This window comes from Leptopilina heterotoma, unplaced genomic scaffold (genome assembly GCF_015476425.1).
Source record: "Leptopilina heterotoma isolate Lh14 unplaced genomic scaffold, ASM1547642v1 Lhet_53, whole genome shotgun sequence".
NCBI lineage: Eukaryota > Metazoa > Arthropoda > Insecta > Hymenoptera > Figitidae > Leptopilina > Leptopilina heterotoma.
Genome location: NW_025111115.1, coordinates 835,710 through 851,526, shown reverse-complemented (window position 1 = coordinate 851,526; position 15,817 = coordinate 835,710). Strand labels below are relative to the sequence as shown.

Here is a 15,817-nt window from a genome sequence, read left to right as displayed (position 1 = left end):
ATAATACGAAAGCTGCCATTTGTTTTGAAAAAGAAAAAACAATATTATTCACTAAATATTTTATGTCTGCATTAAGTCGTATAAGAGTTTGAAAGAAAAAATAAACCAAAATTAGTAACATTTATTAAATTAATTAATTTCTCGTTTCTTGTATGAGTTAATGCGTATTTTGTGTTATAGTAAATATCGTATTTTATAATTTTTTTTTTAGTACTGTTCAGTAACAGTGAATTTATAGTCATTTTATTCTTTAACAATTAATTAGTATTGTCATTAACATATACTTGTGTTAATATAGATTGTTTTCCTCTTTAACTATAATAGTTAATTACGTTTCTCTTTAAAATATATAGTATTTTCATTAATAATATCCTATGCCGCTTCGTTAATGTATTCCACTCGACGAGTGTCATTACGTATTTTTTATACGTTATTTTATTAGCATCTTCTTCTTTTAAACTATAAAAATTCTTACAACTTAGTTTTAACTTTCATTGGGAAAAGAGGCAACGTGCATTTTTTTTTTGGTATTGACAAACGTCGCTTAGGTAACTTTTGAATTTTAGGCTGATCGCATTATTAGTAGAGAACAGTAATATTATTAAAAAAGTAAATTTCTTTTTCAATTTCTTCTTTAAATATTAGAAAATATTTAGAGAAACTTTTAATTAGTGTTTGAGTTTATCAAGATCAACAAAATTTGAATTTATTTTCAATTTTAATTTAGTATTATTATTTACTTTCGATTACTTTAAATGTTTTTTTCAAATTATTTTATTTCCAATTCAAATTTTTGTTGATCAAAGAATAAAAATATTTTCTGACACAGGGACGTTAATTTTTTTTGGGACTAAAAAATGGAAGATAAATCTAGTAAAAAAGCGTGTTGAATAAAATTCCATTTTTGAGTTTTTGTGAATTGAACAAAGACAAGCGTGCTGACACATTTAAAAAAAAATTCACTAAATAACTGATATGGTCACAAGCCTTAAAGTTTAGCACATTAAAAGTTACGTGCAACCAACACGACTTAGGTTTTTTTTTTTGATCTGTTCCTAAGAGCCGTTATTACGATTGCAAATTATCTTTTGAGGTAGACGAGTATATTCTCTGAATTAGCTTTTTTTCAGTTTAAAGCTTTGATTAATGCTAAACAGAGAGACAATTTTCATTAACTGAAATGTGCCACAAACTTTTTTTTCTTAAAATTTTTTTTTATCGTATACCTTATCTATTCACGATTAAATTTGTTCCACTATCAAGTGTTAACTTGAATCATTTTTTTTTAAATTTCACGCTAAATGTTATCAAAAATTTTAACGATTTCAATTTTTCTAATATTTCTTTTTCTCTGTATAATTTACTTAATTAATACATCCAATCTTATAAATATATTTCATATTAATAATGAATATTCAAAATTATTTATTTATTTCTTATGTTTCTATAGAATAACAAAAAAAAGGCGCTTTGAATTTTTAGTTTTTAAAATAATATTGAGTAAAATATTTAAATTCTTTTTTTTTGTCATATCTCTCAGCTTCTTTACATATTTTGTACCAGCAATATTCTCTCTCAAACCTGAGTTTAAAAATTCTTTAGAAAAAAAAGTACACAATAACTATTATTTCCGTCTTGCGGAAAAAACATTTTGTAAGAAGAAAAAATGTTTTTATTTTTAAATTACAGTAAAACGATGTGACCAGCCATAAAATATATTGTAATATTTATAAAAACAATTTTTATATAAGTTAAAAAATATATTATGTATTTTATTAATGTTGCAATCAAGCAACATGTCAAGCGCATGAAACTACGATAAAATTAGCCTCCTTTTTTCTTTTTCATTTGTATACTAAAATTAATTTCTTTTTCTTCGGTGTTTAAAATTCAACTAGACGCGAGCATTACTGAACTATTTTTTTTAAAGACTTATAGCGTAACGTGCATATTATACAAACATTTATCGAGATACGGCTAGGAAAACATTATATTTACGATGAAATTCGCTAAAATTTTGTTTGCTTTTATGTATAATAGAAATACCTAGACGAGAGGTGGATCATTGTCGAAATCCATTTCTTCCACTGTTATGTAAAGACCTTCTTCTTCGTATGTTGATTCGTGTTTTGCCAGTACTTTCAACAAAGGACGCAATTTCATCCACCACTGATAAGTTGGAATTCGATGACTAATTAGAAATAAATAAATTATTTATTATTGTTAAAAAAGAACTTGGAAGTTTTAATTTTAAATTGTGAAAATTAGTGAGGAAAAACTTACTCAAAATCAGTGACTTGAATAAGATCTTTGAAGGGCGTGAATCTGTATTGTCTTCTGACGATTCCCAACATAACAGCGCTGTCAGGATCGCTTGCTTTGCCCTCAGGATTGGGATATTTTTTAAGTTGTTCAGAAAACCATTCCACTGCTTTGGCACCCATTTTGGTACCTAGATTTCTATCGAACGGAGTGGGAGATCCTCCTTGTTGCATGTGACCTAAAATTTTCCATTTTTTCCATTACTATTTTCAACGAAACAAAAAAAGGGAAAGTAGAAAATAAACAATAATTACCTATAATATTACTTCTGCAACTGAAGAGTCCCTTGCCCTCTTCACTAAAGAGCCTTTGCATAAAATCTGTATTGTAATTTAAATTAGCATTTTCATTGCGTAGAATTAGACCTCTCTGAACTCCCTCAGACATTTTTGCAGCCATTGCAATGACGTCATGATTTAAATCCTTGATGTTGAATTTCTCTTCAAAAATATAAGCTGCATCGGCACCACCCGCTAAACCAGCGACTGTGGCCAAATATCCACAGTAACCACCCATTGTTTCAATAATAAATACACGTCGTTTCGTTCCTTGAGCAGATTGACGAATTCTATCACAAATCTGAAGAAAAAAAATTGTTAATTTCTAGTCCCTCTTTTCTTCTATTTAATTTCTTCTAATTACCTCTGTAATTTCGTTAAGAGCAGTATCACATCCAAGAGAAAATTCCGTTCCCGGAACGTTATTACTAATTGTTGCTGGAATCATGGCAATTGGGATTTTAAATTCATCGAACTGGTCTCTTGCTTTGTAGAAAGTGAGTCCTGTTTGGTAGCCCTAATCAAGAAGAGAACAAAATTCAAGAGAAAGATTCGTAATATTTTTTCTATTTGCTCCAATTTTTGCAAAATTGAAAATACCTCAAAACCTCCAATAATTAGAAGAGCTTGAATTCCAAATTCTTTGAGTTTTTGAGCAATGTGCGGTAGTTGTTCGTTTGTTGGTGGAGCACGTTTTGTTCCTAAATAAGCGCCACCCTGTGCCACCCAGCTAGTTACAGATGCCCAGTCCATTAGTTTCAATTTTCCTGCCTCAAGTCCCATGACACCATCGCAAATTCCATAAACCTGGAAAAATAAAAATAGTAAATAAAAAATTATATTAAAATTTTTAAGAAATAATAAAATTCTTATGAAGAATTTTTTAATTTTTAAAAATAATTAGGTACATTTTTTTGACTAATTTTATCTGCTTTAAAAATTTATTTCAAAAATAAATTATTCTTTTTTCTAACTTGCCTTGTCTCCACGATAGATGCAATTTCTCACAAAGGAACGAACTGCTGCGTTCATTCCACAAGAAGGTGAACCAACGTGCATAACAGCCATCGTATAATGATCCTAAATAGAAAATAATAATTAATTTTTATTTCATTGAATTTACCTCTTCTTTTTCTTTCAGAGAATAATAGCTTCAAACATTGAAAATATTAACAATATTATGAGAAAGAGAGACAGTTCTGAATTAGATTTGCCACGTAGAAGCTTCAAGAATTGAAAAATATTTTTTTTAGAAATTTATAATTTTTTAGAATTGGAAAATATTAATTCTGAATTACATTTCACATAGAAGCTTATTTTTGAAAAATTCTCAAACAAAGAAGCTTATTATTTCTTTCTGGAAAATTTCTATCCGTTTATTTAAAATTGAAATGAATTTCGAAAAAGAAATTGTTAGTATAAAAATAGGCGAACAATGAGTTTGTGAAAACAATTTTCGAAGAAAGTTTTTTACAATGATTTCTCTCCTGCTCTCTAATTTATTTATCTTATTTATGAACGAGACAAAAAAGATAGATAAATTCTTATTTAAAATAAGATTAAGTATTTTCTTTAAAAAGCTGCAATGAAAAAAAATTAAAAATTATTCTAAACGAAGAAAATAAATTTTTTTTTAAAAAACTTAACATAGTTTCTATTGTAATTATTTGTAAATTGGGAAATTTTTCCGCTGGAGTGAGAGTGATAGACCCATCGATGATTATTATTACACAAATATTTAAATTCTAGTTTTAGCTTGCTGCAATTGTGTTATAGCGTCAAACACTAAATTTCCAACATAAACATGATACTAACAGATGGAAAAAAAGTAAAACATGATTATTGATGAATGGCAAGGGTTGATTTTTTTTACTTACTTGTCCACATAGAGTGAATTGCTATCGCGAGAAAGGAATTAAGAAACATTAATAAAGGACTTCGTGAATATTACATTGAAAAACTAATTTTTAAGTGCGCTATGTGCTACTTTGAAGCATGTTTAGGTATTAATTCAATTTACCTTAGTTAGGACGGGACCATTATTATTTTCCTGAAGCATTATTAATAAAGGATATTTTTAACTAGTTCAATTAAAATACATTTTATGGTTTTAGAGACACGAACCTTTCTTATTAAATTTACAATAAATAATTGTACTCTTGTTAGCTCACATGGAAAATTTGTGTGTGCTTTAAAGTTTATTAATCTCTAATCTAGGTGGATTATTATTTTACTATTATTACCATTACACTACTATTTTTACCATTGTAAGACTACTATTATTTTTATTATTATTCATTAATTAAATTAAACAATCTAATTGGCTCGTGACTCTCAAACAAGGAAACAAGTTTTAAAATTAATACAAACCTTGCTTGCATCAGGATCGACCGGTGCCTTCAATCGTGTCAACATTTTGTACGTTTCTAAATTTCGCACGAATCCTCTGTAGAAAAAAAAAACAATTAGTTTGGAATTTTTTCGATAAAATTAATCTATTTGTTAAAAAAATTTACTCACTTTCCACGAAGTTGTACAGCAAGATCCCAATTTTTATCAGCCATTGCTTGAGCAACGGCTTTTGTTCGACGTACACATTCCATTAGTGGTAAACGAACGGCTTGATTTCCGTCGAGAGTAACAACACAAGCCTCAGTTTCTGGTGTTGCTTCCATTAAAGCCATAACTGCCTCAGCTCCCATACGACATCCCTATTATTAAAAAAAAAATATTTTTTAATTAACAATTTTTAGTATTCGATATTTTGAGTTTCCAATAGAGAAAAAAGAAATTCTCACTAAAACTCTGTCGAAAGCTGATGGATTTCCTCCACGTTGTACGTGTCCAAGAACAGTGATTCTTGTATCCTGTTGCAATTTATCGACCACAACTTTTTTCACGTTTTCTGCTGTAATTGGATCTCCATTTTGATCGACGGCTCCTTCTGCCACAATGATGATGTTTAATCGTTGCCCAGTTAAACGTTCCTAGAAAATATCAATTTAGTTAAATTTTTCAAAAAAAAAAATACTTTTTTATAGCAATTACAATTTTTTTTAAAGCGTGGAAATAATTATTTGTTGTAAAAGTTGTATTTATTGATTAGCTAAAAAAAATTCATTCAATTGCAAAGAATATTATAATTTAATAATTACATATAATTATTTTATAAATTATATTAATTTTTTCTTGACAATTTAATTTATAAACACAACTTTTACGGCAAATACAAAGCAAGTTAATTGAATTTATTCTCTTCTACGTAATTATCGAAGCGAAAGGCTTAAAAATATTCTTCTTGACTGTAATTTATAATAGAATTTTTTTCTATTTATTGTTATTCTGAATTTTATTAGTAAAAAAATCAATTAGTTAAAAACAAAATTAATAAACGATTCATAAAGAATGAAAAAATCATTTTTGCAAATTTAGACAAATGAGACATGCATGAAATGAAAAGCGAGCCCGCGTCAACAACCTAAAATTCTACTAGTAGTCAAGAAATAAATTTGAAAGAAAATTAAATAACTTTTTTATTAAAATTTATTATAAAATAAAATAAAATTAAATTAAAAAAAAATTATTATAAAATTTAATTGACAAAAAATCTACTATAAAATAATGATTTCCGGTTAAATTCCGGGAATTTTATAATTAAATTAGACAAAAAATAATAAATTTCCAAAGCTTAATTTACATGATTTACATAAAAAGAATAAATTAGACTTTCCTGTGATTAAAAAAAAAATTTTGCAAATCGAACCTGCAATAATTTTTTGCACAACTTGTTCGGCCAATCTCGCTCAGCGGGCCATTCGGGGATGAAGACGAAATCAGCTTCGCAACAAATAGCTGCTACCAGAGCCAGATAGCTGTAATATTAAACCTAACTGAAGGCTCTAGCTTGTACTTACTTGAAAATGTTATGATTTTTCTTTACAAAAATAATGACACACAAATATTTAATGACATTAAAAAAAAATTTTTTTTACCTAGAAGGAATATTGAACAAATGATATACATACTACCATATTATCAATCAGGTCCTTTTGAGTAATTTTCTAGTAAATAGAAATTCAATTTTTCAGAAAAAATTCTTTTTAATTTAAAAGAATTAAAAACATCTTTGATTAAAATAAATTTTTTATTTATTTAAATAGAATTTTAATTGAATTGAATTTTAATTAATTTAATTTTAATTGAACTAAATTTTCAATTAGAAGAGAATTTTGTGTGTTCTATTCAATTTTTAATTAAATTAATTTCAATAAGAATAAATAAAAATAATTCAAACTTTACTAGAGGAATAAAAGAATATAATTACTGAAAAATTGTTAAAATTGCAATTTTACAAAATGTAATTTCAAATTTTCAACGACTGACATGGATATTAATATAGTGAATAGAGAAATACCATATGTGGTTTAAACTACTCAACGAATGAATAGCCTAATCATTGGGGGCATTTGCAAATAAGCTTGCAGAATTGAGTTGAGCTTTTAGAATTCTATTGACACAGTATTTAACTGACGGAAATTCAAAAACTAAATTGACAGAAATATAGAAAAATATAAACTAAAAAGCTCATGAATTTATGATTTGTTATAAATATGCTAAATGAATAGGAACATTAATTTAAGGGGGGTATACGTTATCTTCACATAATTGTTCGTATTATCGTTAAGTGAAGTCAATTTGTCACAAAAAAATAAATGTACTTTCTAATCTAAAATACAGAATGCAAACAATTGTTTGTTTTTAGAATGACAGAAAAAACAACAAAACTTTCTCTCAAAACTTTAGAAAAACTTTTTTTAGTAACGTGTGTTTTATTTTAAGTTAGTCGGAATTTTACTATAATATGTAAATTGTCAGTTAATAAAAAAGGACGTCAACTAAAAAATTTTCGGAAAAATATCATTGACATGCCTGCTCCAACTTTTTACAAAGTCTTTCAGGCCAATCGGCGGGGGGCGGGCATTCCGGTATGAATACATGATCTGCCTCGGCGGCTAAAGCGCCTACGATTCCCAAGTACCTGACCAAAGTTCAAACTTTTAAATTGTTAACTTTTTTTCAAAAAAGAGAGAAATTACGATAAATATTTTTTAACTTTTGATTCTGATTTTATTTTTGATCAATTCTTTTTGGAAAACTTTTGAAAATTTAAATCATAAAATTTATTAATTTGGTGTTTTTGTCACTTACCCACAATGACGACCCATAACTTCCATAATAAATGTTCTCTGATGAGAGTACGCAGTACTGACAATGGCATCAATACTCTCGATAATTCTATGAAGTGCAGAATCAGTACCAATTGTCATGTCAGTGCCGCAGAAATCATTATCAATGGAGCCTACCAATCCAACAATGTGAAGATGCACGTATTTTTCGGATTGTTCTTGCGTTATGTCGCCTGTGAGAAAATTACAATTTTTAGTTCAAAAAAGCAAATTTTTTCCCCTTTTAGTTAAAAAATGCCCCGATCATTCTTACAAAAATTTACTAACATTTTTCTTTGTCAAGCGAAAAATTACTTAATATTTTCTTGGTGAACGAAATAATTAAATGCAGATTTTCTTATCAAACCAGAAAATTCGGAATTTCTAGAAAACGAAAAAATAGTCTTTTTAGAGATAAAATCTTTACAGATTTTATCTCTAAACAGACTATTTTTTCGTTCTAAATCACATTTTTCATTCAGTAGGTAAATATTTAAATTAAAAATTTGATAAAGAATTGAGACACTTGGACGTACCGTCTTTTGCCAATTCCTTCAAAAGATCGGTCCATTCTTCCTTGAATAGATTTGCACCGGTGAGAGAACCGTCACCACCGATGACAACTAAATTCGCAATTCCGCGAAGAACTAAATTTTTCGCTGCGCGTTTACGTCCAGCTCGTTCCTTGAATTCCATGCAACGTGCTGATCCTATCACGGTACCACCCTGAAAATACACAGCGAAAATTATATTTCATTCTTAAAAATTTTAATTATTTCTTAAATTGATTAAAAATTAAAATCAATTCTAAATACTGAGCGAAAAAAAGAAAAAAATTCACTTGATTCTGGTAAACAAAATCAAGTTGTTTGATCGTTCAAATAAACGAGAAATTTTTGTTAACAATATTTTCATAAATTACTGATTGTAATAATCAAATAGAAAATTTAATTTAAATTTTACTTTTTTAGACTTTATAATTTTTTTTCTTGATTAAAATTAATTTTTTTTAATTGTGATGCAAAACTGTGATAAAAATTTAATTTGAAGAAGAAATAAATTCAAACGTTCGAAAAATATTAAATTGAAAGAAATCAGGTTTGATTAATTACTCTGTGGATGATACAAGACACTGATGACCAAGTTGCTTCGACTATATTTTCTCCGCCGTCCACCATACCTTGATAACCCTCTTTGATAAAGAAAACTTTACATCCTAAATAAATTCCCATTCGTACTACGGCACGGACGGCTGCATTCATTCCTGTAAAATAATTTTCGTTATTTTTCTCTTAATTAAAAATAATCAGTTGATATTTTTCTTTTAAATTCTCTAAATTTTTATCAACATTCTCTAGTCTTATTTTTTCCATACCTTGGGAATCACCTCCGCTCGTAAAAACAGCCAATCCTTTACCCTTGTGACTACCAGGTTTTATGAACCTTTGTGCTATTTGTTCTTCCTCCATGATTTCTTTGTAAATATACTCTAAACACTGAAAAGGAAATGAAACTTTTAATTTCAAAAAATCCTCTAAATTAAATTTCTATTCTTTATTAAAATTGCTATTTTATTTGCGATTGAAATAAAATTTATTTATTTATTTACTTTGCTTTCGTTTTTGTTTTGCTTTATCCTAAAGTCGTAAAAAATAAATAAAAAATTTTATTTCAGCTTTAGTTTTACACTAATTGTAAACAAAAAGATTATTTGATGATTTAATACCCGGCAGTAATTGAGTTCTTAACTTAATTCCTAATTTATTACACTAATTCTTTTGTCACGTAATTAAGTATCATAATTACTTTTTTATTACAACTACATTTTTAAATTTAATTGTGTATTAAAAAATAAAAGTTAATTATTTTTGCAAATTTATACATATTATATAAATCAGGAATGATTGAATGTATAGATCAAAAAGATCATAGGTCACTTGTTCGCGTAGTATATCATAAAATCGAGTTCAATTATATCAGAGAACGATAAAAATTAAATTACGATTAACAATAAAAATAGATCTAGAGTTTTATATTTTAAATATTACAAATTTATTTGCCTCGTCTAATTTGCTTTTTCTAACAACATTCTTTTCAGTTATTTGTAGAATCAAGGGATTTTGAAATCGTGAACCTTCTCGTTCCTAATGGAAATAGACAATTTTTTTAGATATCTAAAAATATAATTTTATATAAATAAACTTGACACTAATTTCTTTTTTTTTCCCTTGAGAATGGATAATTGCCTCTTTTGTTTGTTCAAAATATTTCCGATAGATTATATCCTGAATTTCTTCTAAATCATTTGCATTTTCTAACAACTCTGAAAAAACTTGCATATTTTTTGGTTCTTTACCTTCGAGAAACATCTGCGTAAAAAAAAATCATTAGAAAAACCAAAGAAGAAAAGAAAAAATTTACTGAAATTGAAAAACTAGCCTGTGGGAATGTTTTGAATAAATTTATATTCTTATGAACATTCTTCAGTATTCTATTTTTTTCAAATATAAATTTCTTTCCGATTTTAATTTCATTTTCGTCAATTTGAATTTTCGGTGATTTTTTATTATTGTTGGGAAGTTTCTGCAAATGTTGAATATTTTTTGCATTTTTTGACAATGACGAGAAACTGTTTAGACTATCGTCATCTCGATTAACTATTCTTAAACTCAAATTACTTTCTGTTTGTGTAGCAAATTTTGATATTATTTTCGATAATATTGAATCCGAATCTGAATTATTAGAATCGTCATCATTGCTTGAAGGACAAACGCATTTTTTTGACATTTTACTTTTCTTTCAATAAATAGAAATTAATAAATTGAAAATTAATTAAACATACTTTTTAAATTTCACTTTAAAAAAATGGTTAAAAAGGACAAAATTTATTAAATGAAGTTTGTTAATTAAAAAAACAAACAAACTGTCATATTTGTTCCTATAAACTTTTGGAGGGTAAAATTCAGCAGCTATTGCATAATTCAAAATCAATTTGACAGGAGACAATAAGTAGGTCGAGGCAAAAAGAAACAATTGCGATTGATTACAGTATGTAACAATAATATTAACAATTATTGCGTGATGAGAAAAAATAAAATTTTTCCTTTTTTATGTTTTTTTCTAAATTTTACATTTTTAATTCATAACAACTGCATCACGCAATAGTTAACCTATGTTGTGAAAAAAGGTTTCAATAAACAAGGTAGCAAAATTTAAAATTGATTTATTCATAATTGGAAATGAAAATTTTTTTTTTAAAAAATCGATAATTTTAAGATTTAATACTTAATGTTTTATTAATAGCAAAAGTAACTTTTAAATTCAGTTTTTAAATTACCTTATTTCATCAGTTTTGAAAAAATGTAAAAAAATATTTAAAAATTAAATTGCAATTGTTTTTTTTAAAAATCGAAATTGTTCAAGGGTGAAACAAGGTGTTATGACAAGAATGACGTTTATCGTGAAATATGTCAATTATTGACGTTGACACGATTGCAAATAAAAATACAATCACTCACCAAAAATTAGTCAACTATCCTTCGTTTTTTATTAGTAAAATTAATTGATAATTTTTTGTCACAATTAATAAATTCACAGTGCTTTTCGAATCAAGTGTCAGGAGTGTCACCTGTTTCACGATTAGACTTTTTTTCAAGGTGACCTTTGAATTTGTTCCTGAATGTAACTCTATAGGAAACCCCAAAAACTATGGGTCAAAGCAAAATGAAGTGATGAATATTTTTTGTTTCTTTTTTTCGTTGCACATGAGAAAATTAACTCTCTGTCTTCTTCTATTTTCTGTCTTTAGCCACTATCTCGTTACCACTCGACGTATTTATTTCTATTCTGCCTCGACCTTTAATTCACCGTCGTCGGTGTCCGTCGGAAAATTTTAGCAGACGATTTATAGAAGGCGTTGCTATCGTTGTGAAATGGACCAATCAGAAATAATTCGTCATTTCGCGCATAGAATTTTCAGATCTTTTTCATTTTGAATTCAATTTTCTACGTCTGAACATCTCTTTTTTCTATTTTTAGAGAGTATTATTATTTTCTATTGATGTGACAGTGGTCTTTCTTTCGCAATAAAATAAGAATATCATTTTAACAAAACAAAACAAGTTTGAAAATTATTTCTTCATTTAAAATCGTCAGAGAATTTTATTACAAATTATTTTGCTGATTTTTTATTTATTTTCAGAGTATGAGAAAAATTTTTTAACGTTAGAAAATATTTTAAAAATTTTTTATTGTTATTGATTTTTACAATATTTTTTACAATTATTTTATACAGTAATTAATATGTCAATTAATTCGTTGACTAGTCTATTCATTATTAATGACTAAAATAATTACTCACCTAAAATTAATCTTCTTTGGATAAAATGGATAAAATTAAATGTTAAATTTTCTTCAAAGAAAATAAATTAAAATAGTTCATTATCATATTAATTTAATTAGAAAAATTTGGGAAAAATTGAAAAATAAAATATTTTAGGTAAATGAACTTTTACTTACCGTGTGATGTTGAAATTTTTGACCATTTTCCAACAATAAGCGAGCGGACTGTTTGTTTTCGATTTGTGTTTTCCACATATTGGTGATGATAAAGTGAATACTATTGCATGGAGGAAAATTATTACAGACTTTATAGACGTTATTTTTATCTTAATTGATGATTAATTGAAATGCACGTTATCTTTCAATGCACTCGATTTGAAATATTATATTCTATTATTTATTTAAATAAATTAGTTTTAATAAATTAAATAATTATTGGAAAATCTGAAAAAGATTGCAAATTTTTTATATTTTCATTTCAATTAAATTGTTATTTATTTTATTTAAATTTGCAATTAAATTCGATTAGAAATTATTCTCAACGAACAAAATTATAAAATAGTTCATTTTTTATTTTTAAATTCAATTAATTAGAAATTGTTTTAAACGAATAAAATTATCAAAAGGTTTATTTTTTAAATGAAAAAAAAAATTAGACAGTATAAATCGAAAATGAAATTTTTTTTCTTTTTAAATCGCGATGGAGTTAGTGAAAATTTTGTGTGTCATTCTAGTTTGTGACATTTTCTATAACTACTCTGAAAGCAGGAGAATAAAAGTAAGTCTCTTTTGCTTTAGAGTTTTATTTACAAATATCACCCCGCCAAAGCTCGCATCGCATTATTATATCCATTGAACGTGTATTATTAATATTTGATTATTGAAACGGCGTTGAACTGCTACAGAATTCGATGGAATTGAAAAAGGACGCAGGACAATGACTAGGAGAACAATTATTCTATAAATTTTTTCTAGTTTTCATTTAGAAACGAAAATAAGGAAAATTTATACAAAGACTAAAAAAAAAGAAGATTTGTTTTCTTTTGTTCTTTTGTGGCGACAAATTCCAAGAATGATTGACCAATGCATTTTAAAATATCATTTTATGAATACAATTTCATCATTTTTCAGACAAAAAATTTATTTCCTTTTTTATTTATTTCCTAATAAAAATTAATTAGAGAATTTTAAATAATTCGCTTTTTTAAAAATTATTCTTTTTTTTATTATCAACAATTTTTTGTATAAAATATTTTTGGTAATTTTTTTATAAAGAATGTTTTCCACAAAGGAATTTTTTTTGTAAAGAATTTTTACTTATCAATAATTTTATTTAGAGAAAATTTCTTATAAATAATTTTGTTTATAATTTTATTAAAGAGAATTTTTTTTTCTTAAAAATTTTTTATTATGTAAAGAATTTTTTTATCAAAAGAATATTTCTATTTGTTTGTAAAAAGGAATTTTTTATCGAAATGTTTTTTAAAAGATTTTTTTTCTTGAAAAAACAATCAATTTAAATAATTTGATTGTTGCAATGCAATTTTGTATCTTTAATTTATTGAAAAATGATTATAAATTTTTCCAAGTTTTTTATTATACAAATGTTGAGTTTTGTTTGTTTTTTTTATCTATGAATATACAAAACTTGCTCAAGGCTTAATTTCATGAATATGATTGCTCTACTTAGTTATTATCATATAAAACTCTTTTTCAGTATTTTTTTCATTAATCAGCTTTCGTGAGAATCAAATTTTTCTCGCAGTTATATTTATTATAAAAAATGTAAATCAAATTCTGTTAGTTAAATATTTAAAAAAAGAATTGTTTAGATTTGTCGCCACTGAATATTTATAATTTCCACAAAAAACATCATTTTTTATAAGAGAATTTTTGAAAATTTTTTGAATTCAAAAGTAACATTATTTTTTTTCAACGCCATTCAATTTTCAGTTCTAATATTTTTTGTTAAATATATTATTTTTATTAATTATTTAATTAATGTTTTTCCTGAGTATTTTTTATTAATTAAATAATTAATTTGAAAGTCATTTCTTTTAAAGATGTTTCTTGTAGACTATATAATAAGTCTTAAAATGAACGTCCCGAATAATAATTTAAGAATAATAATAAATATATTGATTACCCAAATTTTCAAATAGACTACACTTAGAAAAAATCCTTTTTTTTGGCTACATGTATATAAATTGTGCAAAAATGCTGTAGCAATGTTAAGTCATCTTACATTCATCTACATAAAGTGTATAATACGTATACAAGTATATATAATTTTTTTAATAATAATAATAATATGTATACCATCAACACGAAAAATTTTATATGAAAGAAAATGTATTGACGTTTAACAGTCTAAATCTTAACAATCATATTTTTTTATCAATAAGTACACGTGAGAAATTTTCAAATTCTCTTTTTGCGCTTTTTCCCATTAATCGGTACTAATATTTGAAATCGACTTTTTAACCTCGATTGCGATTCGTACGAGGAAAGATTTTTCTTTAAGGAATGCTAGACACTAAAAAAATGTAGAAATATATTTCAGTTTTATTAAATTTTATTTTCATTTCAAAATTTAAATATTTAAATTGCAAAATTAGGAAAAAATTTTCTTAAGTAATATGGCAATTTTTCGTTAGAAAATTCATACTACTTTACAAAACAAAATCTTTGATTATATTTATTTAAAAACTGTTTATTTTCTCAAAAGTCTAGAAATGAATTTTTAAAAAAAATTTTAATTAAAATAAAATGCAAAGTTACCGAAAATTAACTGAAAGAAAAGATATTTTTTGTTCCACTTAAAATTCGAAAAAAGAAATAAAAATTGTTTGAGTCAACAGCGGAAAAATAACTATCAGTATTTTACTATCATATATTTTTCTTAAGTTCAAGTCCAAATTCCTCATCTCTGGAACAAGAAATCCCCCGGAAAAAAAGTCCAAGGTTTTGTTTTTCTTTTGCTCATGCGGAAAGTAATGAGAGAAAATTTTTTTTTTTCATGGAAACCATTGCGAATCGATCGATGACAAAATAACTATGATGATTGGTCCAGTCACACAATTAAAATGACGAATACTGCAACGCTCCTGAGAATGAGAAATGTACGCGGCATACTTTTGCTTTTCAGATTTAGAAATTCGAATTATCACGCTTGACACAAAACTCGAGTGCGAAGTTTACTTGATAAATCGCTCACAAAAATTATTCAAGTCAACTTCGCTGGAATAATAATTAATAATAATAATAATAATAATAATAATAATTTAACAATATAAAAATGATAAAAGAAACTAAATACTATATAGCAACAATATAAAGAAATTACATAGAAAAAATTAATCTCGAGAAAAAGTTCCATCAGAATTCATCCTTTTGGAAAAGAAACAATTTTTTCCCAAATTTAACAAATTTGCGTATTTTTTGAAAAGAATTTAATCTTTTTGAAAGCTAATGAAAATTTATAAAGAACATATTAAGATAAAAGTAATCAAAATTTCTATTACATTTACAATTGAAAACCTAATTTCAATTTTATTTCAAATAAACATTCAATTCGCTTTTCCCATAATTCTTAATTCGTAATTAACAAAAAGTGTTTAATTATCCAATTTTTTGAATACAAGAACTTCT

The 15,817-nt window shown here is 25.8% G+C and overlaps 1 protein-coding gene across 6 annotated transcripts; it reads right to left on the bottom strand.

The window, feature by feature from the left end:
- Positions 1–1,654: 1,654 nt before the first annotated feature.
- On the bottom strand, positions 1,655–12,630 carry LOC122508236 (ATP-dependent 6-phosphofructokinase). 6 transcript variants are annotated; one of them, XM_043621469.1, is made up of 17 exons: positions 12,344–12,630; positions 9,201–9,321; positions 8,938–9,089; positions 8,362–8,551; positions 7,809–8,019; positions 7,530–7,638; positions 5,399–5,587; positions 5,121–5,311; positions 4,971–5,046; positions 4,621–4,650; positions 4,478–4,498; positions 3,579–3,680; positions 3,201–3,407; positions 2,965–3,117; positions 2,577–2,901; positions 2,284–2,500; positions 1,655–2,191 (listed from the first exon to the last, which is right to left on the bottom strand). In XM_043621469.1, exons 1-17 carry the CDS (start codon positions 12,419–12,421, stop codon positions 2,047–2,049), a joined length of 2,517 nt encoding a protein of 838 aa, XP_043477404.1. In that variant the 5' UTR covers positions 12,422–12,630; the 3' UTR covers positions 1,655–2,046. The 6 variants fall into 6 exon arrangements, with proteins under 6 accessions (XP_043477404.1, XP_043477403.1, XP_043477408.1 ...); XM_043621468.1 differs by lacking the exon at positions 7,530–7,638 and adding an exon at positions 6,364–6,472 and having other exon boundaries at positions 12,344–12,628; XM_043621473.1 differs by lacking the exons at positions 7,530–7,638; positions 12,344–12,630 and adding exons at positions 6,364–6,472; positions 11,344–11,709.
- Between the last annotated feature and the right edge of the window lie 3,187 nt (positions 12,631–15,817).

Coding starts and splice junctions, on each gene's coding strand:
- LOC122508236 (XM_043621469.1), bottom strand. CDS start 12,421: ATGTGGAAAACACAAATCGAAAACAAACAGTCCGCTCGCTTATTGTTG. Junction 8,552..8,937: donor TGTCTTGTATCATCCACAGA/GTAATTAATCAA, acceptor GTGTATTTTCAG/GGTGGTACCGTGATAGGATC. Junction 5,047..5,120: donor GCTGTACAACTTCGTGGAAA/GTGAGTAAATTT, acceptor TTTTTTCTACAG/AGGATTCGTGCGAAATTTAG.